Consider the following 26761-nt stretch of genomic DNA (forward strand, 5'->3'; position numbering starts at 1 on the left):
TAATACATTTATCCTTTTCTAAAATAAGTGCTCAACTTGATTTTTATTTCATATGCATATGACATTGTTGAGCTATTACTCTTGCAGGATTTTCTATCAGGATCTGTGAAGAGCTATTATGTTATCATAGTTCTCTAATGGATTACTTATTTCTGATAGTGAAATAATAGTTGATGACATTTTTAAGTTTTGAGAACCTGCAGTTTTGTATACTTGCCACAAGAGGGCAACAGATGTCTTGATTCTTTGAGTTTATAGTCTCAGCAATGACCCAGGAGCCATACCTTCATAGAATGCTTTACTTATTAAAATATGAAAGGTTTACTGTTTGCTTATCCTTAGTACTCAATAATAGCTTTAAAGTTCAGTTTTTGTGACAAATAGCTTAATCAGGGAACTTGAACTTGATACTTGAGATTGAAAGCAAAGAAAATGAAAGTACTAATGACATGAGTAAAAAAAAAAAAGTGTTGTTTTAGGGGTAAATTTTATATTAAAGAGAATGTGGTACCTAGGATTGAAAATGAAGAACTAGTGACCCCACAGAGCCATGATGTTTGAGGGGTACTTTTCCATGGAACAGATAGCATTAGCTTCAGATGGGCACCGGAGAAATTCCTGATTTTTTTCCATTGATTTATTGTTATTGCTGTTGTCTCTAGTTAAGGATTTGATGTCCAAAAAGGAAATAATATTGTAGAAATGAATCAAATAATTGGTTGTTTCACCAATATTTGAATATTTTTAAGTACTTATTTAATCCTCGTAAAGTGTTGTGTTTTTGTTTTTTCATTACCTTTTCTTTTGTGAACAGAATCAATATCCCTCGGTCACAGGTTAAATTCTTTAGTCGTTTAACAGTATTCCTTAGACTCTGAGAAAATTCTCTTCTTCTTTATTCTGAATGATACATGGCAGTACAGCCTGGAAGATATCAAATGCTGAAATGACTTTAAGAAAGTTGGCGGGGAGGTGGGGTTTTTTTTGAGACAGGGTTTCTCCATGTAATTTTGGTGCCTGTCCTGGATCTCACTCTGTAGACCAGGCTCAGAGAGATCCACCTGTCTCTAAAGGAGTTTGTCTTACAAGGGAAGGTCTGGCTAGTATGGTATTCTTTGGAGTTCTCACCCCCAGCCTCTTCCTGATAAGACAGGTTCCCACTGGCTGTAGCAAGCCTGCCTAGGAGACAGACAGCATTGACTGGCTGACAGATCGATCCCATTCAGCAGCTGTCTCTTCCTAGTCTGTCTCTTGGTTGTTCATTCCTTTGAACGCTGGGGTTGAACCAAGGGCCATGGGGCTTCTAGATGGGCTCTCTACCACTGGGCCATTTTTTGCTCTGTGGCTTATCTCTTGAAGAAGAGGAAAACATCAAAATTTTCACCCTCCTGACATGACATTCTCAACAGTGGTTACAAAGTCTGCAGCATGAGATTTAAACACACAAGAATCTCTTTGCATTACCTTCTGATTTCATAGATAAAGTGTGAAGTTTTAACTTAGTTCATGATGACTTTATTACACTGTCTTTGTCGATTCTTCTCTTTTTATTGAACACACAGTGAGCTTCCCTCCTGAGCCAGAGGGACGTCTCTGGCTTGTGTGAGTTCTACAGCCCCGGTACTTTGCACTCCTCCTAGAAGCATTCATTCACCTGTTGAATATGTTGTCTCATTGACTCACTTCTAGTCTTCTTCCTATATCCTTCCCACAAGCGTCCAAGGCTTTGCACCCGTGGGTCCAACTCCCAGCGTGGTCTTATCCAGTGCTGGACTGTTATCAACATTATATGATAAGGACTCCCAAGTTTCATCTGTTTCAGCTTTTATACAATATAAGTGCTGTAAGAGTGAGGACTTTTTTTTTTCCATCATTCTCTTTTCAGTGCCTAGAATAGTCACTGATATATAATACTCAGTATCTTTCATTGAGTTTTTTTTTTTAAATTTGTAAGTCATGCATTTTAAAAATCAGCTATAAGAACAAATCAGTCAAAAATACCATTCATACTATCCTAAAAGTATAGATTATATGTAAGTTATTTTATTTGGGTGGGCATGTGTGTATATGTATGTTGTTTATATGTGCATATATGTGTACAAATTCACATGCACAGCCATTGGGTGTCATCTTCTATGGCTCTTTACCTTCTTTTGTTTAAGACAGGGTCTCTGACTGATCATGTGGCTCAGTGTTTCCTCTAGGTTAGCTAGTCAGTGAAACCCCAGGATCTTCCTGTCTCATCTTCTCAGTTGCTACATCCAGCTTTTATGTTGGTGCTGGGAGTTCAAACTCAGGCCCTCATGCCTACATAACCAGCACTTTACCCCCTGGACCATTTCCCTAGACCCTCTAAATCTTTATTTTCAATGTTTTTAAAAGTTATCTTATTACTAAAGTTTATGTCAGAGCTACTGAATAATTTTAATTGCATTGATTGAAATGTGATGTTGCAGTGGGTGTGAAAATTCAGATTTTTTTTAGATTACTTTGCTTTAAAGTCTATATTATTTAATATTGCATACACATTCATTTTGCATGAAAAAAATCAGTAAAATGTCTAATATTTCCCAAAGCGTTTTAAATGTGCTTTATTTGTGTTGTGAGATTTCTTGCCAATAATTTTTATTATCTTAGATAAAAGATCTATAAAACAAACACTAAATACTAGGGTTAGCCTTAAAAAAGTAGAAAAATGCAGACATCAACATGGGGCCGTTCTGAGATACATGTTTGGGAAACTATGATAATGAATCCATTCAGAAAACTAGGAGGCAATAGTTAAACTACAAATAATATTTCTTTCTCTACCACCATTATTTCTATGTATAAACCCTTATTTTCAGATAAACAAGCACAGAAATTTAAGAAACTAAAGAAACACTGGTCTAAGGAGGAACACTCAAATTTGATCTATCAGATCTATAAGCCTTACTGATAACACATTTGGACATGCTTACACATACAGTTCATCTAAAGACATTAATTTGACCTTTGTTTTAAATCTTAACTTTATATAAACCTTTTGGAAAACTTAGAACAGTTTTAAGTAAGTGTGTAATTACAGACCGTTTGAAATGCTTTGTTTTTGCTTGTGTTCTCTGTAAGCTTTTTTTCCATTGAATCTGTGCTGCTTCTTTGCCAATGTTTTCCACCGTAGAATCTCCATCTCGCAACCTTGCTTCTCGTGAGCGCATTTACAAAAATTTTGGTGTAGCTGGGCCTGCCTCTGCTCTCTCATCTCTGTCTCACAAACTGAAGGGTGGGTATACATGCATCTGTGAATGGGCCATTCTTAGTGACCGGAGGATGAGCCTAGAAAGTTTCATTTCACTTCAGTCATTTTCATCCCATTCCATTTTTTTAAAGTAAGGTTTATCATTTTATTTAGAATTGTATGTGTTTGAAGTTATTTATGATGTACCTATTCATATTATATTATAAATTATCCTGTTATGCATGTTTATCGCAATTGGGATTACAGATACCATTCTTGTTAGTCTTTAAAGCCTTTGTAAGGTCTTCTAAAATAGGAAATTGAAAAGAATTGCCACAATATGATATGTGTGAACCATAAAGCACATGGATAAATGTAGTATCATATATACAGACTTGATCTCAAACTTGTATTACTATATATAGCCTGAATACATTGTACCATTCTAGTTTTTATAGAAATATTTTGAAAATTAGGTTAAAAGCTTTTTTAAAATTTGATTATTAACGAGTAACATACAGGCACATGAGTGCATATACACTACCACCTGTCTATCATGAATTTTTCTTACAGTATTTTTATAGTGACTTCCTTTTAATATTTTAAATTTAGAAGTGTTACATGATTAATAGGCACATCTTCAAAATATTTAAAATATGCGTTTAGTTTTTTAGAGTACTACAAATGCTTAATGAAATTTTTTACCATAAAGTGATCTTTAGTTAAAGGTAAGGCCACTTGCTGCCAAGTGTGGCAGCTGTATTCCATTCAGGAACCCACATGATGGAAACAGAACCAACTCCTACAAATTGTCTACATACACACACACACACACACACACACACACACACACACACACACACGTGTCAAAAAATATTTAAGAAAAAATAAACATATAAAAACTAAAAATAAAGTTAGTAAATAGGATTATAAAACAGATCCATATATGGTATATTATTTAGCAAATTAGGTCATATAACCAAATATATGCAACATGCTCTGACATACCATATTACAATATAGTATTATTTGTGTTATATTCTAGTATGGTGTCATATCCCCTGACTATGATTTGGCTAAGAAAAATCGTGTTGGTGACTTAATGAATGCATCCTTCCTATGTAACACATTCAGTAACATTTAATTTGTTTGATTCCACATACTTTTTATAGCCCATTCTTCTTAATGATTCCATAGAGGTTAGAATTTTTTTTTTTTTGCTTACTGCCTAAATTTACATATTATAAATATAATTATTAAGCCAAATTTTGTTTTGCATGTGAAAGCATGTGTGATCCAATAATTTTAATGAAGCATTTATTTTTATTGTTATTTGGGGACATCCACATGATAGTCACCTGAGGAGCATAAACAAAAATTAGTTTACACATTTGCTGCTCTTAACATTTGTTTTTTTGAAAAAAAAATATTTTTTAAACATTTTGAAGACATATGTTCTTCAAAAGGACTTCGTATTGATTTGATAAACACATCTTAGGAAGAAATTCTCTGCCATTACTTATGCACTTGAATTTCAGCAGATACTTAGCAGTTGTCACAGACCCTAAGAAAATAGAACCCTGCTAGAGACATAGAAGCAGAGAAGGCGGATGCTTGTGGTTTCTAATCCTCTGAGTAGAACACGTGTGCACATACAGGACAAGAGACGTTCCCAATGCTTGACGGATTGTGTTGTTAAAACCCACTACTGTGGGTGTGTGCAGTGTAGAGCAATCCCAGCACTGTGCATCCATGTGCTCCTGGATAGATGTATTCACCAAACCATGTAAGTCAACCCTTAGGACACACTGGAGGAGCTGTGGTTAATCTTGTCTGAGCCCTTCTAATTAAGTAGGAATCCTAAAATAAGTTGATATTTTCTATGAATTAGAAAATTCAGTTAAAATTTATTTTTGAAATGAGATTTTGAAATATAAGGTGTACTACTTATTTATCTTGATTCCTGCTCCTAAAATAAGTGTGATACGGGTGATTTAAAAACTTCCAACTCTTAGGTAAAAAACAGAAACAACAACAAAAAGAGCCCCAATTGGCTAGGAGTAGACTGATGTTAATTCTCCCAAACACAGTGTGTTTGTTTATAAAACTTGCTTTGCACTACTAGGTCAGGAAGGTAAAAGGAACAATAGCGTCTTAGACTACCTCGGAACAGTAGGGGAGCACGTACTTGTCAGACGTACACCTGGTTTACCTTATCTTCCCAGTTAGCATTGATACTTGTCATTTTTGTGATTTCTGTTTACAAATGTATTCGAATCTCAAAATGTATTTTGAGAACATAATAAAATGAGCACAGAGGGCCAATACCAAAACAAAGGAGAGAGGGAGAAAGAGAGAGACCAACTTCTGTGTTTAAGAAGGAAATTCATGATGGAATAGTAAAACATTACAAGAAATAGTGTGCAAAATACCTTTATTCTATCAAAGTACTACATTTGTTCGCTAAACATTGGAATGCTGCAACTGAAGGAATGTTCATTGCACCACTGTGCTCCCCATGGTCTGTTCATCTTGATTCTAAACTTACACGGTAGCTGCTGTCACCGCTCCATAACTGTAAAGAGTAGATTCTCAGAGAATCTGAACGTGTTCGAATAGTAGAACAAAGAAAAATTAAGAAATGAGTATATATTGTTCATCCAACAAACTGTCTGTACCAATACCATACATAGTCCAAGACCTTAACACTGATCACGGAAGGATAAAAGACACAGACTTGTCTTTCCTCCATAAAAGATGACTTTCCAGGAGGAACACAAAGTCCTAATACTTCCTGCTCTGACATGCAGGTGACTCCAGTGTGACTACACTTTCCTACATTACCCACACTTATTCACATCCCTTTTTTTGGGTAAAGGAGAACAGGCTGCATTTATTCCCAGGTAGCAAATTCATTTTTCAAGAACCTCTTCCAAAAGCATATAATTACATCTTGCTGTATTTGTTTTCTCATAACACTTGAATCACTTGGATCACATTGTTTTCCTTCTAAGACAGTTTTTGCACTATAAACAACAGTGGTTTGCTGTTGTTTGTTTTAAAGAGGAAATGTAATTTTACTCTGAACCACCTGCTAGGGCCAAAGCTTGACTGTATTGCTTCAAAGAGAAGTATGATATGCAGAAAAGAAAAGTTGAGGGAAAGCCAGGATACCCAAACCAAATGGTGTCCAGCTAAAACTATCTAGTGATTTGCCTTAGAACGAGATTTTTTTTTTTCTGTTTTCTCTAGACATGAAGAGCCCAATTGAGACCTGTAGTAGTCACTGTAAAGATCTGTGGTTTCTTTTATCTGCAGGGGCCTTCAGCTCCAAGTTCTATCAGCTGAGCTTACTGAGATCTTAAAACAGAATTGTTTATAAATAACAAAACACCTGACTTCAATGAGAACACACAATAGCTTTAGGATTTTCAGACTTCACTATGTTATTCTAATCAAAACATTAAATTAAGATGTCTCTTATAAGCTCTTTACTAACCTAATTGTATTTGTTTTTATAATTGAGTACAGTAATTTTATAAATGAAGTTTCTTTCTTCAATAAGACCTATGTCATTACCTTAAGTATGCTAATATCTCCTGAATATCTTAACTTGATTATTTCATGTGGATGATTTTTTTTTTTTTTTTAGTTTTTAAAATGGTTTTTCTCTTTCTAGTTTCTTGATGAGTTTAAATTAATTCATAAAAGGGCTGTGGATTATATATATCACTAATAGTTAATCTAGGTGAATAGGTGCTCTTTATTCAGTCTGTTTTGCATCTATACACATATATAGTAGTATTCTGTGTAATGATACTATAGAACTTTAATGAGATACATTTTTAATTTTATTCTTAACATGTTTTTGTATATGATAAGTAAAGTAGATGTTGTAGTTTTTATTTTAGTGTTTAGTGGTTAAATTATCATTATGTTACGTTTTATTAACATTTCACTATGAAATGGATCATACAGGTGATAGAGGAACTGTCTCAACATCTTCAAGACCAATCTCTACATCAGGAAAATCAGAGCTGTCCTCTAAACACAGCAGATCAATTAAACCTGATGGGCGTGTGAGCCGGACTACTGCTGACCAGAAGAAGCCAAGGGGGACAGAAGGTTTATCTGCTAGTGAATCCCTCATGTTAAAATCTGATGCTGCAAAGCTGAGGTCAGATTCCCATAGTAGGTCACTGTCCCCTAACCATAACACCTTACAGACATTGAAGTCTGATGGGAGGATGTCTTCTAGCTTCAGATCTGAATCCCCAGGACCAGGGTCTAGGTCATCATCTCCTAAGCCAAAGACTCTCCCAACCAACAGGTCTAGCCCATCTGGTGCTGGTTCTCCACGCTCCTCTTCACCGCAGGATAAAAATCTACCTCAGAAAAGCACAGCTCCTGCTAAGACAAAACTTGATCCTCCTCGGGAACGTTCCAAGTCAGACTCATATACACTTGATCCAGATACCCTCCGGAAGAAGAAAATGCCCCTTACAGAACCCTTAAGGGGGCGATCCACATCACCAAAACCAAAACCAGTACCAAAGGATCCTAAAGACTCCCCTGGATCTGAAAACAGAGCCCCTTCTCCCCATGTGGTCCAGGAAAACCTCCACAGTGAGGTAGTTGAAGTCTGTACTTCAAGTACTTTAAAAACAAACAGTGTCACAGACGGCACTTGTGAAGAAAACAGTGAATTTAAGAGTGTGGATGAAGCTTCAAATAAAGTGCACTTCAGCATAGGAAAAGCACCCCTGAAGGATGAACAGGAAATGAGAGCATCACCCAAAATAAGTCGGAAATGTGCTAACAGACACACCAGGCCCAAAAAAGAAAAATCTAACTTCCTTTTCAAAGGAGATGGAGCCAAATCTCTAGAGCCAGCCAAGCAAGCCATGTCTCCGTCTGTGGCTGAGTGTGCCAGGGCTGTCTTTGCCTCTTTTCTGTGGCACGAAGGGATAGTACACGATGCAATGGCCTGCTCTTCCTTCCTGAAATTTAATCCTGAACTTTCCAAAGAACATGCTCCTATAAGAAGCAGTTTGAATAGCCAGCCACCCACAGAGGAAAAGGAAATAAAGTTAAAAAATAGACATTCATTGGAAATATCATCTGCTCTAAATATGTTTAACATTGCACCTCATGGACCAGATATATCTAAGATGGGTAGTATCAACAAAAATAAAGTCTTGTCTATGCTTAAGGAACCACCACTACATGAAAAATGTGAGGATGGAAAATCGGAAGCCACTTTTGAAATGTCTGTGCATCATACGATGAAGTCTAAGTCTCCGCTTCCCTTAACATTACAACATCTTGTGGCTTTCTGGGAAGATATCTCTTTGGCTACAATCAAAGCTGCTTCCCAGAATATGATTTTTCCTAGTCCAGGTTCCTGTGCAGTCCTTAAAAAGAAAGAGTGTGAAAAAGAGAATAAGAAAACAAAAAAGGAAAAAAAGAAAAAAGAAAAGACGGAACTTCGGCCAAGGGGCAATTTGTTTGGTGAGATGGCTCAGCTAGCCGTAGGAGGACCAGAGAAAGACACTATCTGTGAGCTGTGCGGAGAGTCCCACCCATACCCAGTCACCTATCACATGCGACAAGCTCACCCAGGTAAGCAGTTTAGTTGTGGGTGTGTATGCTTTAGCTTTAGTCATCTAGATCACTTTAATTTGAACGGTCGTCTGAAGTATATCAAAGTATAGGGAAACAGTTGCCCAAATTTATAAAATCTCACATCATGGACCACCGTGAATAATTTATTTAAAGAGGTAGAGAAACTCTAATAATACTGTGATCAAGAAATTTAATATTATTTAATTGAAGTATAGCAAATTTTTAAATATTTTTAAATATTTTATATGTTATCCCTAAGTTTGAGATGAAGGTTTTACACGATGGAAATAATGGCCTGTCTAAACAAGAGGCCATACCTCCATCCTCTTCTGAAGATCTAATTATCGATTAGATCTTCAGATTTAGAATCCTGTTAAAAAGTTCAGTTAAATGGATTATACTGATTGGGATGGGGGATTTTCCTATGTAAGTGTTATTAGTTGTATCAGAGAACTGTATGTTAGGTAAATATTTCCATATATTAATATCCTAACATTTACTTCAAGTATCAGTATTTTCTTCCCTTTTAACATATGGTATTACAAATATTTGATTTCTGAAACTTGTCATTCTTTTATATGTGTATATTTTATTGACATTCTTAAATAAATCTACAGGTACCATAGTCCCTGTTTCCTTAATGTGCTCATTCAAAAATAGAATATCTCAAACATTTTGAGCATCATTTAATTGATAGTTTTTTTTTTAAATCAAGTATGCTGCTTTTTCTAATGTATGTACTAGCGTTTTAAAAAATTACATACTTGCTTCAAGATTTTGCTTACATTGAAAAGATGCATCTATTGTTGACATGTAAGTAGTAAGGATCAAAGACATTCAGAATTTTAAATACATGTCTTTTGTTTGTTTCCAGGTTGTGGCCGATACGCTGGTGGACAAGGGTACAATAGCATTGGGCATTTCTGTGGAGGCTGGGCTGGTAACTGTGGTGATGGGGGAATGGGAGGAAGCACTTGGTACCTCGTGTGTGATCGCTGTAGAGAAAAGTACCTCCGAGAAAAGCAGGCTGCTGCAAGGGAGAAGGTATTTTTATTCCATTCAAGTTATATATAATTTATAATATGGCTGTAACTTACAGAAATATATAATCATCATTACATTGGTTAATTTCATGTCATTGATATTAAAATTCAGTTTGTATAACAAAAATAAAATACAAATTCAGTGTTAAGTAAACTGGTTTTAATTTAAAAATAAGTTATATCTTTGGATACAAATGCTTTATTGACAGATGTTTACAAATGTTTGTGATATCATTATTATTGTCTCCTGCACTACACATATATAAAAGTTTCACTCTTCTTTCTTGTCCCTTCTGCTTCTCTACTCTTTCTCTCTTGTCTTTCCTTTAATACCCAATCATATCATAGACTCTTAGAAATTGGAGATCATTCATACTAGTGACAAACCAAGCTAGAGGCTTCTGCTAAAACTTCCCCTACAAGACTCCTCCCCGCCTGCTCCCCACGCTCCCCACTGCTGGGTTTGTTATTGTTTGTTTCAGCAGTCACTATCACTGTTGAAAATACTTTCTCATTTCTTTTTTTTCTAGAAACAACAAAAGTTAAGAAATTATCTCTTTAAAGAGAAGCAGGAAACAATCACTTCAATTCTTTCTTTGCCAGGTCAAACAGTCTAGAAGAAAGCCAATGCAAGTCAAGACTCCTCGTGCCTTGCCCACCATGGAAGCACACCAGGTGATCAAAGCCAATGCCCTCTTCCTGCTGTCCCTGAGCAGTGCAGCAGAACCAAGTATCTTGTGTTACCATCCTGCAAAGCCATTCCAGTCTCAGCTGCCCATTGTGAAAGAAGGTGTTTCTGAGGACCTGCCTGTCAAAATGCCTTGTCTCTACTTGCAAACATTGGCTAGGTAATAAGACTTTGTTTTTGTTTGTAATTACCTTTGGATTTACAGCTTCTGATGATTAATATCATACCGTAAAATGGTCCAAAACTTATTCTGCATGCCCACGCTACTACAGATAGCATGCAGTAAACAAACCTTCAGAATTTGCTTCCTTGTTGCCCTGGCTGACATGACTGGGAGTAGAGTGCCAATGGGTACTTGGACAGTTCTGTTACTATTAATACAAACCATATCCTAGGAAGTAAAACTGGCATTTTTTATTCTCTATGAGTTGACTTTCAGTCTGTTAGTCAGAAATGCTGAAAGAAAAAGATGTTTCCTGTAGAAGTCTTGTCTTTGTTCATTCTGTTTACATTTAAACAAGTACCAGCTGAGTACCAAGGACTAGGAAATGAACATACAAAGTCCTGAATGTACTTAACACTGGCGGGAAGACGAGACGTGTCATTAACCCTTTACAGTGTCATGTTAGGTGTATCAAATTGAAGTATGTATAGGATGCTGAAAGAACTGATGGAGTGCTGGGCAGGTGGTGGGAGGGAAGCAGTTTCCTGCAGAGTAGACCCCAGTGAAATCTCCTTCTGTTTAACTACTTAAAATGGTGGTCTGGGGAACATGGGGCTCTGTAGCTCATGTTGATTCTCCTGTAACCGGAGGCAATGAAGGAAGAATTTTAAACAGGGAAATAATCAGCCTGGTTTGCAATTAAAAGATCACAGTATGGAATGTGGAAACAAATACGGAAATCAGATAAAGGATTTAAGACAAAAGATGGAGAAATGCTTGTTGGTGATGCATGTTACTCCACTGGACTTGAACTGTGCAGCCTGCACTTTCTTGTGCTGTATACTAACACTCCAAAATAGTCTTTCATATTCCAAAGTTCGATTTTTTTTCCCACTTCTGATAAATGAAAAATTCTAGATTTTCCCTGCTGTCATGGCTTGCCAGTCAGTCATTCCATTGAAAAGTGTCTTTTTTTATGACAAAGTTATGTGGCTTTTAAAATTGTTTGTAGTCATTAAAGTAGGGCAAATTGAAAAGGAAATGCAAACGTGAAACATTCAAACAAAACGAGGAAGAAATCAGGCATGCCAAATACAAACATATCTTGAGTTATCTTAGGTTAACAATATTTTGTTCTGGTTTGAAAAAGAATGAAACAAGGTGGGCTGATGAGACGGTTCAGTGGATAACGTTGCTTACCACCAAACCCACGAGAGTGGAGTTCGAAACCTTGGGCCCACAGGGTAAAAGAGTAAAGCAACTTTGACTAGTTGTCTTCTGACTTCCACATATGCACCTTGGCATGCACTTATACCCTCCATACACCATACATTAAATAAAGAAATGTAACGCTAAAATAGGAATCAAATTATAAAACATGGGAGGGAAAAAAATGTGCCAGCATGGCACACTTAAGGAGCTGGACTGTGACAGTGATGATATAAAATGAAAAGAGAGAGTGGTGTAAAAGGAGGCTTGTATCTTAGGCCCGCATGACTAGTGATGATTGAGGCCTAAGCCTGGTCTAACATAGATATTCTCACCTTAGCACCTGGATAGTCAGTGGGATCATTCACCAAGAACTGAAAGATGAAACTGTTCTCAAAAGAGAAGAAAATGAGTTCCATTTAAGTTTGGGATGTATGTGGTACCTAGAAAGTAATATCAGACTTTTATCTCTACGGGTCCACTTCTGTGATCACTCTAATGTTTCCCCTTTACTTGTAGATCTGCAGAGGATGTATATTGCCATTGCACTCTTAAGTTCTTGCGTTTACTTTAATACAGGCACCATCATGAAAATTTTGTGGGCTATCAAGATGACAACCTATTCCAGGATGAAATGAGATATCTGCGTTCAACATCTGTCCCTGCCCCATACATTTCAGTAACTCCTGATGCAAGTCCCAATGTATTTGAAGAGCCAGAGAGCAATATGAAGTCTATGCCACCAAGGTACTTTAGTTTTGTCTTTCTGAATGACGAGTGTTTGGTGGAAGAAAGGCTGAACTATAAAAGAATATACTTGCAGTCCTTTTATACAGCTTTCTGTCTCAGGAAGAACATTGAGTCAGCTCTGAGAGATGAAAAGTATGCACATATGAATGGAGTTCTTGATGGGAGACAGACCACTGGAAGATTATAGTGAAGCCTATAATTTTGAGTGATGGATTTAGTCAGAGGAGGGAAAGTTGACTTTGAGGAAGCACTTAGACCCATGGTAGAAATGGCACAGAGCATGAATCATGAATCTTAAGCTTCTTGGATCATGGTTTACAGTGCCTTCTCTTTTAGCTCTATTGTTAGTGCCAGACAGAGAGCTTCTTGAAAAGTGAATGATTCAGGTTAATATAGTGCACAAGGAAACTTGACTCCCACTGAAGCTTTGATGGGAAAAGCGTGACAATAATGCAAGAGTAGCACAGTGTCATTAAGAAGCTGATAGTTTACTAATAGATTTCAGCTAGATGTGTAGAATTGGAGTGCACTGGCACCAGTAGTGAAAAGATGGATAAAGAAGGTATTTTGCAGGCAAAAATCAGTGTGACTTTACTGGATAATGGTAAAGGTAAGTTTAGATAGCATCCAAGGTTCAGTAACTGAACATGTTACTTGTTCACAAGAGCAATGAACATGGGAATGCGCATCATTGCAAAGGAAGATCTTTGCTGAAGAGAGAGACATGATTAATCAGATAAAGCATTGTCTGTACTATACAGTCATAACAATAAACTAAAATAATAGGTACATTGTTATTTATACTAGAGCTAAATGAGTATTTTTCCAAGAAAAAATACTTGCAATTTTTCCCATCACCTGTGTGAATTGTTCCTCGGTTTTTTTGTTTGTTTGCTTTAATTTTTTTGGAGCTGCTATTGACATTATCTCTAAGAGGACAACTCACCTTTTATATCTTTAAAGGATGAAAGTGTCTCTGAAAATGGAGTTGGGATCATTTTTAGACTACTCGAAAAAATGTAATTCAATGGAATGATACCATGACCTAGAATTAAACTCATATAGAACAAACTGCTAGTTGGGAATAGTGAGGTAAAGCTGTATAATAGAATCTTCCACCAAGTAATTTTTAATTTTTTCTTTAAAAAATAAATATTCACCAGCTCTAATATATACAAATTGCTATAAATTTCCATGTTAGCCATGAAAAGAATCAGAACTTACTGAGAAGCTAAATAACCTTCCAGTTTATAGAAAAGCAAATCAAGTGAAAGGATGCAAAGCTCTGACAGAGATCTTGTTATTACAAACTCCAGTATGTGCCATCTCTGCAGCCATAACTACATGCTGCTGAGGCCCCAGGGAGTGCCTCCACAGCGCAATCTCTGCCTTACAGTGGAAATAACACTTTGTGTTATCTCTGAGAGGAATAACATGTGTATCAAGTATGGTTGGGAACAGAAGTCCAAGGAAATCCACAGTACAGAGCAAGCTGGGAAACCTAACAGTTTACCCACTGAAACCTTAGTGAAAATGAAATTACTGGTTTATCACATAATAACTTCAAAAAAAATCTGGAAGAAAATTCACCTGAAGGAAAACAAGAAAATTCCTCTAAGTAATTTATAATATAAAAAGATGATTATGACATAAATTTAATGGAAACAAAAGCTCAAATGTAGAAATCAGATAAAAACCCAGATGAAGTAAAAAGATGCATTATGGAACTAAAATGACAGACCAAACATCAAACCAGCACTGTCCTAAAACTAAGAAATTAGTTAGAAATGTATAGAACCATAAGTGACATTATGAATACATTATGATGTTTGTGTTGATTACAATGGGCCACTGAAATAGAGCGGGAATCTTATAATAAATATTAAGATAGTAAGTTACTAAAATTCAGAACAACCAAACAACAAAAATAGGAATAGTTCAGTTATGTGAGCAAGAAAAACAGGTCATCTTGCAAAAGGAAAGTTAGGCAGAAATCAAACTTTGTATAATAATTTTGGATCAGAAAAAAATTTAAATGTTTTCTGAAGTTTTAAAACAAATAAAATGTTACCTTAGAAGTATACCTAATGTGAGATATACATATATTTGAACCAGACATACTTGAAAACAAAAAAACTTGAGAACATTGATACATATGTGGCCATAATATGTTGTTGTTTTTAAATACTATTCTATTACAAACCCAAGATTTAACTATGAGTTAATAAACTAAGATCAAATGGTTACTGAAAACTATGTTTAAAATAATACCTCTCCCCATCCAGTTCCTTCACTGCCCCTTACTCCCTCTCAAATTCATCACCCCTTTAATTATTATTGTTTGTATATTGTGTATATATGTGCATATATATATACACATACACATATATACACATCACTCCTGAGTCCATTTAGTGTTACTTATATGTATATTATATATTTAGGGATGAACATTTCGGATTGGATTAACTTTCATGGGGCTCAAACCCAGCAGCCACTGATTGCCTATAGCTATTTATTATCTTAAAGGTAACCCACAGCTGTCTAATTGGTCTTAAGGCCTGCTCAATAGGAGGATTTTCATGCCAGTAATATAAACCTCCCCAACTACCTGTGACTAAAGAGATCATGGATCCTACAGGAGAACCCCCTTTTCTAAACCAGTCTATTTTCTACCTGTATTCTAAAGACTTATTCTTATACCCACAGATGAGTATAGCTCTCAGCTTTTATTGCACTCTGTTGTAGCCACATGGACTTTTGATAGCACTGCTTCCCAAGAGTGTAAAACCCAACAGAACACTCAAGTATCCAAACATGAATGAAGCTTCATTTATTTGTTTTCGTTATCTATCATTTCTTCTGTATTTGCTGTATTTAGTATTATTCCTGCCTGGGTTTTTTCCCTTGAATATCTTCCGACTATGGGTTTTAAGTGAGGAGGCCAGGGAGGTGGCTCAGCAGTTGGGAGCACAGGCTGCTCTTGCAGAGGACCAGATTCAGTGCCCAGCACCCACAGTGTAGCTCCAGTCCTAGTAGTCTCTCACCCTCTCTGGCTTCTGAAGACACAAAGCATACACATAATGTGTATACATGCGGACAAAATATTCACACACATAACATAATCTTTAAAAAGCAAAGAAGTCAGGACCTTTGGTACCTTTTTTTCACTTGAAAGGCAAAGGATTTAAGAAAAGTACAAGTTTTAAGATACAGTTCTGACATCAATCAAAATGTCACATTGTTGGAAAAGATTACATTCATTTCTTCTTTTGAGATTTTATTTTTATTTTATATGTATGAGTGTTTACCTGAATGTATGTATGTCTGTGTACTACATGTATTCCATACGTGTGGAGCCCACATGAAATTCAAATGTCTGACTCACTGTTATAAAGTAAATATAATTACATCTTATTCACTTCATTCTCATGAATTTATACCGTGTTCTTTTATGTCTGCAGTTTGGAGACCAGTCCCATAACTGACACTGACTTGGCTAAGAGGACTGTCTTCCAGCGGTCATACTCGGTTGTTGCTTCTGAATATGACAAGCAACATTCCATTTTACCTGCACGAGTTAAAGCCATCCCTAGAAGAAGAGTTAACAGTGGAGACACCGGTAGATATAAAGATAGAAAAGAGCTTGAGTGATCAGACTGTCAAAACCTTTTTCTCTGCAGATAATTTGTAAAATGTAATACCTGAGGGGAAATCAATATATCTGTCTTTAATTTGTGATAAATGCACTTATATTTTGTATCTCAGTGAGAATGGATATTTAGATCAGTCAATATTTATTCAATATATTCAATTTTAAAGTCTTAACTTGCTAGGTATCTAACCCCATACACACACATACTGCTATCATTATCCCTTCTGTTAATCTTCATGAACTAAGAGGTCCAAATGTGCTTATGCATTTAGTTATTTCTCACCATCCATAGAAGCGTATAACTCTTACAGGCACCATTGCACTGAATAGATTTAAAACCTCAGAGATATGAATAACTCTTAATGGGTTTTTCAAGTTATGTAATCTGAACTAATTGCAATTTATAAGGATTTTTTTTTTTTTTTTTTTTTTTTTTTTTTTTACATTTTATTTTTAGGTGCTCACTGTGTTGCTCAGTCTTGCTTCAAACTTGTAACTCTCTTGTCTCAGCCTCTCACGTACATGGATTGAAGGAACATGTTACCATACTGGTTTATGTATGTTAATATTAAAGGTCACCAGTAAAAAATATTGTTGAGCACCATTGAACAATTTGTAGGTTTCTTCAATAAGTATCTTATAGTTTGTATTGAGACACTGCCTAAGTTTTATTTCCTGTTGCTGTTATGAAATGTCTTAGCAAAAGCAACTTAAGGCAAAAAGGGTTTATGTATTTATTAATTAGGCTAATCACATTACTTCTGCAGTCAAGAACAGAGAGCCGTGGATTAATTCATGTATGCTCATGCTCATCGCACTATCTCTCTTTTTCATTCAGCCCTGGGTCTGGCCCAATAAATAGTTCCACTCACATTCAGTGTAGGTCTTTCCATTGAAATTAAGCCAGTTAAGAAAATCTCATAGGAATGTCCTTATGCCAACCTAATCCAGACCATTCCTCATTGAGACTCCCTTTCCAGTTGATCCTGGATTATGTCAGTTGATAGTTAAAACTAGCCATCACTCACTTTTGCTCAGTCTTTTAGGAAATGATGAATGTGAGGTGTAGATTTCAGGCAGAATACAAGCTACTTAGCTTTTACAGTGCTGTAGAAGTAGGAATTTTAGAATCAGTCCCTGGTTGAAAACCTACCTGTTCAACATAATTTCTGTGTAACTCTCTAAGGAAGTAAGAATTATGTAGTTAAGAGTTTTTTTCCTTACCAGTAATTGAAATTGTTATGATTTGTGTTATGTGCAGAAACAAAGGACTTTCAAGCACATAAGATAGATATTTTCAGTATTTAATACATTAATCATATACTAGGTATGAAAATTACTAATTTTCTTTTCCTTCTTAGAAGTTGGCTCTTCCCTCTTGAGACATCCATCACCTGAACTTTCCCGGCTAATCTCAGCCCACAGCTCTCTTTCCAAAGGAGAGCGAAATTTCCAGTGGCCAGTTTTAGCTTTCGTCATACAGCATCATGATCTAGAAGGGCTTGAAATAGCAATGAAGCAGGCCTTGAGGAAGTCTGCTTGCCGAGTGTTTGCTATGGAGGTACAAATACATTCATGGGGTTATTATTTATGTATCACACAAATGCATAGGAGTCCTGTTTAATGATGCTACTGTTTTACCAAACATTGTATCAAATTAAAGCAGTGGGCCTAATGAAAAAAAGTGTTCACATCAAAATAAAATTTTAAGGTTTATGAATAAATTAATTTAGAATTTTAAATTTAAATGTGCTAAATCTTTATTTCTATACAACTTTATTATATGAATCTGAGGTTATCTTTTAAACCTTTATTATGTTCAGGACATTTCACTAGAATAAAATGACGTAAGAGTCAGGTAAAGAAGATAAATAAGGCTTTTGAGTTAGAAATTTACCAATAATAGCTTATCAGGCCTCCATTTTATAGAATAATACGGATGCAGTATTTCCCAGGCCTATATAGTAAATGTTTCTTCGTTTTAACATGAATGTAATAAGTAATTTGTCACATTCACATTCATTGTTAGAAATGACATATTTAAGTAAATGGCTGCTTGTGTAGAACTTGGAAAATATTCTGTTTTAAATGTGGGTTAGAAAAAATATTCTGTTTTAAATGTGGGTTAGAAAAAAATGCCTTGAACAAAATAAACTGATATTAAAAAGAATTTTCACTGTATTTTGTAAATAATATTTACTTGTTTACTGATAATTATTAACATCAGAATTGACAATTTCAAATTTAGTGTGTTTTCAGTACAATGAGGGCCATGTTTTCTAGCATGTTTACCTCTAATAATAATATTAATAATAATAATAATAAAGACCTACATTTGTAATTCACATTTTCCCTTTCTCTTGTCTGTTGGTTTACTCAGGCATTCAACTGGCTTCTCTGTAATGTCATCCAAACGACATCTCTGCATGATATTCTCTGGCACTTTGTGGCCGCACTGACTCCTTCTCCAGTAGAAGCAGAGGAAGAGGAGGATGAAGAAAATAAAACAAATAAAGAAAATGCAGAGCAAGTGGGTTTTTGTTCTTTTTATTCTATATTTTCCTTTTTAATTATTGTTTTATTCTTTGAAAATTTTATACATTTATACAGTATATATTGATCATACCCATCTACCCTTCCTTCCTCCAGCCACCTCCAGTGTCCCCTCTCCACTTCCCTTCCTGCTTTTTGTCCTTGTTGTTGTTAATAATGACCAGAGTCCAGTCAGTGCCTCCCGTGTGTGCGTGAGTGTATGGCCACAAGTCCATGTCTCTATAGAAACCAAGTGATTTGTTGTTTGGTGATGTAGTATGTTTTACATGAAATAACTGACAGATTATTTGACCTGAAAAAAAAAACAAAACAATACAATGATAGTATGGGCAAAGCATTAGTCATACTTGGTGAAAGTTTTCTGTCAGGCAGAGATACTGGTTTCTCATTGAATATCATTGTCACACAGCAATCAATAAGAAGGTATACATTACTGCAGTATTACACACAGCATCATTATTGTATAGAGAAACTAAAGCTGGAAGCTTCCCATTGTATCCTAGCAACAAGTGAGATGAATGTAGTGCCCAAAAAATAGGGAACACATCTTAGCATAGAGGGCAGTGTCCAAATGTAAAGCACAAATGAAAATAACCGGTCTAAACAGGTTGAATGCCATGCCTTAACTGAATCTAGATGGGCTGCTAGAGAGTAAAACATAATATGTTTTAGAAGAAGATAATGTAACCTAGAACTTGTATGATTCTTGATTAAGTAGACATACAAAGAAGCAAAAGCATGTCTGTGTTTTACTTTTCTCATTGACATAATTCAGAAAGTTTGATAAGCACTGATTAACAACAGAATGAAGAAACAGGTGCATTCATGTTCACTGTGGTGACCACCTCTTGGAGAAAAAAAAAATTGTCAAAACCATGTAATTATAATTCTGTGAGCTTTCCTATGTCAATATGTGATTCATTACAGAGCTTCTTTAAAAAGGAAAGAAAACAAACAAAATGATTGTTCTGATGTAGACTAATGAGTAAACTATGCAATTTCTATTCATGAGAATACCATCTACCAGAATATTGTATATTGTATACATAGATAATAAGTCATGATCTCTGTTGTAAATTGTCTGTTAATATGTAGTCCTGTGAACTAGGAGTTCTAAACTTCTAAGCATGTATTATTTTTAACAGGTAAACATATACACAAAATATATGCAGGTATGAATACAAATATTTACACATACAGATACATGCATACACACATACAGATTCAGTCTTCTAATGATATGTAAGTATACTAGATTTGATGTGTATATGTAGCACTCATTTGTTTGATAATTTTACTTGTAATTTACCTTATCAGTTTTCTCTAGAAATGTTACAAATACAGTTAGAAGTTTTACATACTATACAAACAAGTTATACTTACATAACATTCTTTTAAAAATGTTCTTTCCAGTATACAAACTGATAAACTCATTTTCAACTTCTAATTTAGGAGAAAGATACGAGAGTATGTGAACATCCTCTCTCAGATATAGTGATTGCAGGTGAAGCTGCTCACCCTTTGCCACACACATTTCACCGTTTACTTCAGACCATCTCTGATCTTATGATGTCCCTCCCCAGTGGCAGTTCATTGCAGCAGATGGCCTTAAGGTAATTTTGCACCAAGCATTTTAATATTAAAAAAAGGTTTTATGGAATATGCAAAGTATTAAATACTTGAAAAAAAATCTTTGAATGGTAAGATGCAAAGAATGGAAATGGTGATTCCCTTCTTAAGTTACAATCTTTTTTCTTTCTAGCTTGTGTCTGTGTGCACTTTATATTCTTAGTACCAAATGACTGTTGTAGCCATCTTGCTCACCTTCCCCTCTTTTTATTTCACTGTGTCCAGAAGAGAAAATGTAAATGAAATCTCAGAAACCAAAACAAGATGGGGCCATGGGACTTGAAAGTAGATTGTAGATTCTAGATTCTAGTATGTGTGGCCAGTTAAAACCACCTTAAGTAATATCATATAATTATAACTTGAAATGTGTTGAGAATTTGGCATTAAACTGTAATTGTGGATTGATTCAGTGGACTGTAGACATAAACAAGTCTGCCATGATGTATATAACAAATAAGCTGATGGAAAGATTGGGTTTTCCATGTACCTTATGATAAGGCCAGTAGAAACAGGTAATTTTTTTGTCATCCTCATAAGATTTTTGAAGTGCAAGAAATGTTATACCCCAATAAGTCATTGCAGAATTACCACACAGAAAACATTGCAAAAGCTGTTATAGTGGTGTAATGCTTACCTTCACAACAAATTCATTTTTGCTAGTGTGGCCTTGACCTCCATCACCCTTTTTCTCTATCTTTAAAATAGATTTTCTTTAGAACTTACCCTTAGTTCTCAAAAAAAACAAAGTTTCCATGATTGTATTCTCTGAAATTTGTCAGTGTTTTTACATTTTTCTTGATACATTTAATGTGATGTGAAGTTCTCTGAGAACTCTTAGCTATTTCTAGAAAATAATCACTTTGTATATTGTTTATTCTGTTTAGATGCTGGAGCCTCAAGTTCAAGCAATCTGATCATCAGTTCCTCCATCAGAGCAATGTCTTCCATCACATCAACAATATTCTGTCCAAGTCAGACGACGGAGATAGTGAGGAGAGTTTTAGTATCAGTATACAGTCTGGCTTTGAAGCCATGAGCCAGGTTAGTCACTGTGTGTCTGTTCTAATGGTTAACAATGGAGAATGTAGTAAATGATCCATAAACCATTTGATCACATTATTTACTATCGAATGCTTGTTTTTTCATCGTGAAAGGTTTCTTTTTTAATACTATGAATGTTTACGTTTCTTTCTGTTAGGAGTTATGCATAGTTATGTGCTTAAAGGACTTGACCAGCATTGTTGACATAAAAACATCAAGCCGACCTGCCATGATTGGCAGTTTGACAGATGGCTCCACTGAAACCTTTTGGGAATCAGGAGATGAAGATAAAAACAAAACTAAAAACATCACTATCAACTGTGTAAAAGGAATTAATGCCCGTTATGTATCTGTTCATGTGGACAATTCCCGGGATCTTGGGGTGAGAAAGGGAACTTAATTTGTGGTTCATTCGTTCTTTTATACTATGTACACGTCCTCATTTCTGAGTTTACAAAAGAGGTTCATCTCTTGGGACTTCTCCAACCCAACATTTTTATATTGCTCAAATGAATCTTAAATCTAAGAACAAATTTATAAGGCTGAAAACACTAGACTGTAGATTCTAAAAGGGGATTTGATCACAAATACACCATGGCCACAACTGAATTAGATTGAGATCTACCCTTATGTTTTCTCCACCTGTGCCCTTGTATAAGCAGTTCCCTTGGCTTGGAGTTTCCTTTACAGTGTGTTTGTTCCCAAGAGCCTAAGACTCACAGGGAAATCCTATGTAGATGGTGCCTCCATATAAAAGTTACTCTCTTCTCTCCACTGGGTTTTGGATATTCTTGTCTTGCCCTGTCTGTCTGTTTGTAGTGCTCTACTGATACTTCATCATTTTGGCCCACGAACTAATTCAAATATTCATGACTTACAGTCTTCCTAGCCTACTCTCTCTAATAGGGCAATTCAACATAACAAAAGAAAAGAATCCTACTTACCTGAGCTAGAAGAGACCATCAGCTGCCAGACAGCTTCTCGGTCTTGGGAAAGGATACTTCTTTGAATTTTTGCTTCACAGTAGAGGGTTTTAGTGGATTCCCTTGAACCATTACTGAGTTGCACCCATTTATTTTCTTGAAAAAATAGTGGGGTTTTGTCTCAGCTAACCTAGATGTAAAGCCAACCATATCAGTTCCCCTCTACAAGCCAAATACAATAATCTGCAGTCCACACCAAGCACCAGCTCCTTATTCCATGTTTCCTTGGTGCCAAATAAGAAAAGGGACTTAAGCTAACATAGTATAAGCTGATTTCCTCTTTAGAAGCAGGAATTTCCAACAAGTATAAATAATTATCTTACAAGAAAAAGTCAAAACATTTCTGGCTAGCTTTTACTGCTTGGTACTAATTTATCTTTGACTCATAGTACATTTTATACCAGGACATATTTCCCCTCATGTAATGTAAATGATCATTACAATCAAATTGAATTTCTGTATTTATTAAGTAGAGATGATTATAACAGTATTCATTGTGGGAAAAAAAAATCTAGAATGTCAGGTAACGTGTGCTTTCCTTTTCAGAGACAGCTGTTATAAAATATGCTCCTTGAGAAAATATATTGCTGTCTCCCAAAGTACCCACCAGTGAGCCTTATCCATAACATTTGTTGTTTTGAGCTACACTGACATATATAATTCATAGTAAGCAACTGAAGAGGAATTAGTGTTAGTCTATTTTTTATGTACTTTTCATAAAACTACTCAGCTCTAGTGCCTGGGTGACTGGCTTCCAGAACTGAGACACAACACTTGTACTGTTGAATATTTATTTCCTGTGTGAACGTTGCCTTCCCTTATTTGACAAGTATTTTAAAGGAATAGAATATGCCTTACTAAGATGTCCTCTCCAAAGCCATGAAGTAGTCATAATACCCACAAGTATCTGTTAGCAAAGTGACCTTCCTTTCGTGTGCTTCAAAAAGAGGGGGAATATACCAAGCAGAATTGTTAAAATACTACAGAAAAATACAGAATTGAATGATTAGAACTTGGTTAAAAGGGGAAAGGTCAAACTGAAAAAGCACATAAAGGCTAAAATCCAAGAGTTTGTGAGAAGGAGATAACTGGGGTTGCAGGCACTGCGGTTGTTCCTTAAATGGCAGGAGGGTAGCTGCTGAAAACATCCATGTTTGGAGAGGGTGAAAGATAGTGGAGACAGTCTTAATGGTGTCAGTTAGAGCTGATAACACAAGCAGAAGCAAGAATGTGGCATTTGTAGGTTGTAAGGTATGATTATAGATGTGCTGAGCAGGAACATAGTATAACTGTTTTGAATTGTCTGTTACAGAATAAAGTTACCTCAATGACCTTCTTAACTGGTAAAGCAGTAGAAGATTTGTGCAGAATAAAGCAGGTAATTGAAATTTTGTCGTTTTTTTTATCTCAGCTTTTACTGTTGAGTTTGAGTGTTAACATACTACCAAAAGAACATAAATCATTTATTTACAAAACAGTAAGTTGACAACTAGTCTATGGACCAAGAACTACCATCCCAGTACTAGATATCTCCTGATTATTTCCTTAAGTGTCCTCAGTCATGAGCCTACAATATTACAGGTTCCAGTCTCTCATTGCTGTACAAACACTTGAACGCCTTTACATTTATCACAGATCTGATTCAGTCACCAACTTCATGTACCTGCATCTTAAGTTAAAATTAGTTGTTAGCCTAAACAAAATTGAAAAAAGAAAACTGTGGGTTATAACTTAGCAACTATATCTAGGCTGCATGTCCGTTTACAAAACAATTCTAGAAACAAGTAAAGCCATATCTAGGCACAGGTCTGAGATTATGCACAAATTCAGAACTTACGTAACCAAACCTTGCCAGAGCTGTTCCTCTAGGGTTACTTTATAACACAAAATTTAATGAGTTTCTTTTTTTTTCTTTTCTCAAGTCATATTGATATTTAAGATGAGAAATATTCAAATGCTAAAGAATCTAGGAAAATTATCCAAAAAGTAGGGGTTTTTTTCCACATTTAATTCCTCTATCTTGAAATGTTGACATTATGAATTTAATAACAAATGTCTAAATAAATTATCTAGAGGTCTCCAGGTCCCTTCTTAGGTATCAAATACAAATACAATGAGAGTAATTTTAATTTCATTGAAGGAGTAGTGTCAAAAGGCATTTTTCTCTGTACTGACACTCGGTCCTTGATAAAAGGCACGCACACATCTGAAGGATCAGAACAATGAAAATAGCTATCTTTTAGTGTTGTTTAATGTAAGGATGCAGAGCCTCATTGCTTATGTGTTCTAGTGAAAGTCAGTGTAACATAATTTGTACAGAGAAACCATATTGTAGTCAGGCCTGTATTAATCCTCAGCTCCATTACCTCCTGAGACTCTCTGAACCTCTGTTAACCTTACTTTCTTCTAATTCTGTCTCCTATAAATAATATTACTTGTCCTCACAAAAGTTAAATAAGATAACTGTCTGTGCAGTTGTTTGTTATTTGAGCTTGCTGTTACTGATGCTAAGCCCAGGACAGTGATAAAGTGATTATGCTGTATCAGGTTCATGTCCTTTTTCTGCTCAACCAGGTCGATTTGGATTCCAGGCATATTGGCTGGGTAACAAGTGAACTCCCAGGAGGGGATAATCACATCATCAAAATTGAATTAAAGGGCCCAGAAAATACATTAAGAGTTCGACAAGTCAAAGTCCTGGGTTGGAAAGATGGTGAAAGCACAAAAATCGCTGGCCAGATCTCAGCCAGCGTAGCTCAGCAGAGGAACTGTGAAGCTGAGACTCTCCGAGTATTCCGACTTATTACATCTCAAGTGAGTGTCCCTACAGCATAAACTACTAACGTATATTTTGAGAGTATAACAAATATTTTAGTAGAATTTTCTGGCTTCAAATATAGCCCACTTTCACTTCTCTTAGGCCTTCACCAATATCTAAAGTTGCATTTGTAGTTTCAGAAGAGTAGTGATAGTGCTATGTAAAGGAACGCTGTATTAGAAGAATCCTTCAGAGTCGAGGCTGAGGGTGGTGGCTAACACCTATGGTGCTAGCACTCAAGAGGCTAAGACAGAAGGTTTGCCACAAATATAAGGACAGCCTGGACTACATTACAAGTTCCAGAACAGCCTGGGCTACAGAGTTACAGCCTGTCTCAAAATAGTTAATTAATTAAAACTCTGCAGAATTAGATAGCTGTCCAGCTTTCCCAGGGGTAATCACTGTATTAACTCTTTCTCACGTGGCCACTGTCTTTGTCAGGTGTTTGGAAAGCTCATCTCAGGAGATGCTGAACCTACACCAGAGCAAGAGGAAAAAGCACTCTTGTCATCACCTGAAGGAGAGGAAAAAGTATACAATGTATTTATTTGTAGCCTAAAATTTTATTTCTCATTTTCATTTTCTTACTTTTGGTAAGACAACTAACTCTTGGGCTACTTTACATTTTAATGAGTATGTGGCAATGGTTTATATGGAGCTTCTGTTTTTTTTAACTTGCATTAGAAAGTAAGTTTGGGAATTATTTGAAAGCAATTCGCCTTTCCATATCTGAGCTGCTGGAGTTTTCCATCTATAGAAGCTGCTCTGTGCTGGTGCTTGCTGGTTGCTCTTGGCATCTGTAAAATCTCTAAACTCTGTCCATTGTTATCTTCTCCCTCCTCCATTGCCTTTCCCTCCAGTCTGGCTCCAAAACAGGAGGAAACTTTGTTACAGCTTCCTCAAACAGAAAAGTTTTCTCTCTGCTAAAGTTCATAATAATGTATCTGTGCCTCTGGATCTTCTTGGTTTCTTTCATATTATGTTTGTCTACACATACACCTTATCTCTTCCACTGAATCATAGCTTACAGACCACATACATGTCTAATCTGTGTTTGACCCATGTGTTACTGTTACACAAGTGTTCAGTAAATTTCCACTGAAGTAACTACCCTTGTTAGTGCTTTCTGAGTTTCTTCTAAAAGAGTTACTTTATTATTTATTTCTGAACTAAAACATTGTACCTAAGAGGGAAGCCTCACCCTCTAGGTTACAGTATTGCAAAGAAACTCAGCACAGCAGTGCTGTGGGGAGGGAGCAGAGCCTCAGAGCAGAGAGTGATGTTATCTGAAGACTCTTTGCAGATGCAGTTAATCAGATTGAGGGTGGTTTCTGTTTTGGTTACTGACTTTTGGGCATAAATCATGTACAGTATAGTGTTACTATCT

The 26761-nt window shown here is 35.9% G+C and overlaps 1 protein-coding gene across 15 annotated transcripts in view; it reads left to right on the top strand.

The window, feature by feature from the left end:
• The window catches only part of Mycbp2 (MYC binding protein 2), a 249377-nt gene that overhangs the window by 196304 nt on the left and 26312 nt on the right, over positions 1 to 26761 (top strand). For 7 of the 15 annotated variants that reach the window (XM_028864803.2, XM_028864806.2, XM_028864807.2 and 4 more), the window contains 14 exons: positions 3161 to 3262; positions 7196 to 8839; positions 9717 to 9886; positions 10489 to 10733; positions 12525 to 12692; positions 16160 to 16317; positions 17712 to 17911; positions 18731 to 18880; positions 20356 to 20516; positions 21417 to 21573; positions 21731 to 21955; positions 23869 to 23934; positions 25131 to 25370; positions 25816 to 25914. In XM_028864803.2, coding sequence (XP_028720636.1) covers positions 3161 to 3262; positions 7196 to 8839; positions 9717 to 9886; positions 10489 to 10733; positions 12525 to 12692; positions 16160 to 16317; positions 17712 to 17911; positions 18731 to 18880; positions 20356 to 20516; positions 21417 to 21573; positions 21731 to 21955; positions 23869 to 23934; positions 25131 to 25370; positions 25816 to 25914 — 3785 coding nt within the window. The remainder of the gene's footprint in view (positions 1 to 3160; positions 3263 to 7195; positions 8840 to 9716; positions 9887 to 10488; positions 10734 to 12524; positions 12693 to 16159; positions 16318 to 17711; positions 17912 to 18730; positions 18881 to 20355; positions 20517 to 21416; positions 21574 to 21730; positions 21956 to 23868; positions 23935 to 25130; positions 25371 to 25815; positions 25915 to 26761) is intronic. The other 8 variants (XM_028864809.2, XM_028864813.2, XM_028864815.2 and 5 more) reach the window with 6 other exon arrangements.

Source organism: Peromyscus leucopus, chromosome 9, assembly GCF_004664715.2.
Source record: "Peromyscus leucopus breed LL Stock chromosome 9, UCI_PerLeu_2.1, whole genome shotgun sequence".
NCBI lineage: Eukaryota > Metazoa > Chordata > Mammalia > Rodentia > Cricetidae > Peromyscus > Peromyscus leucopus.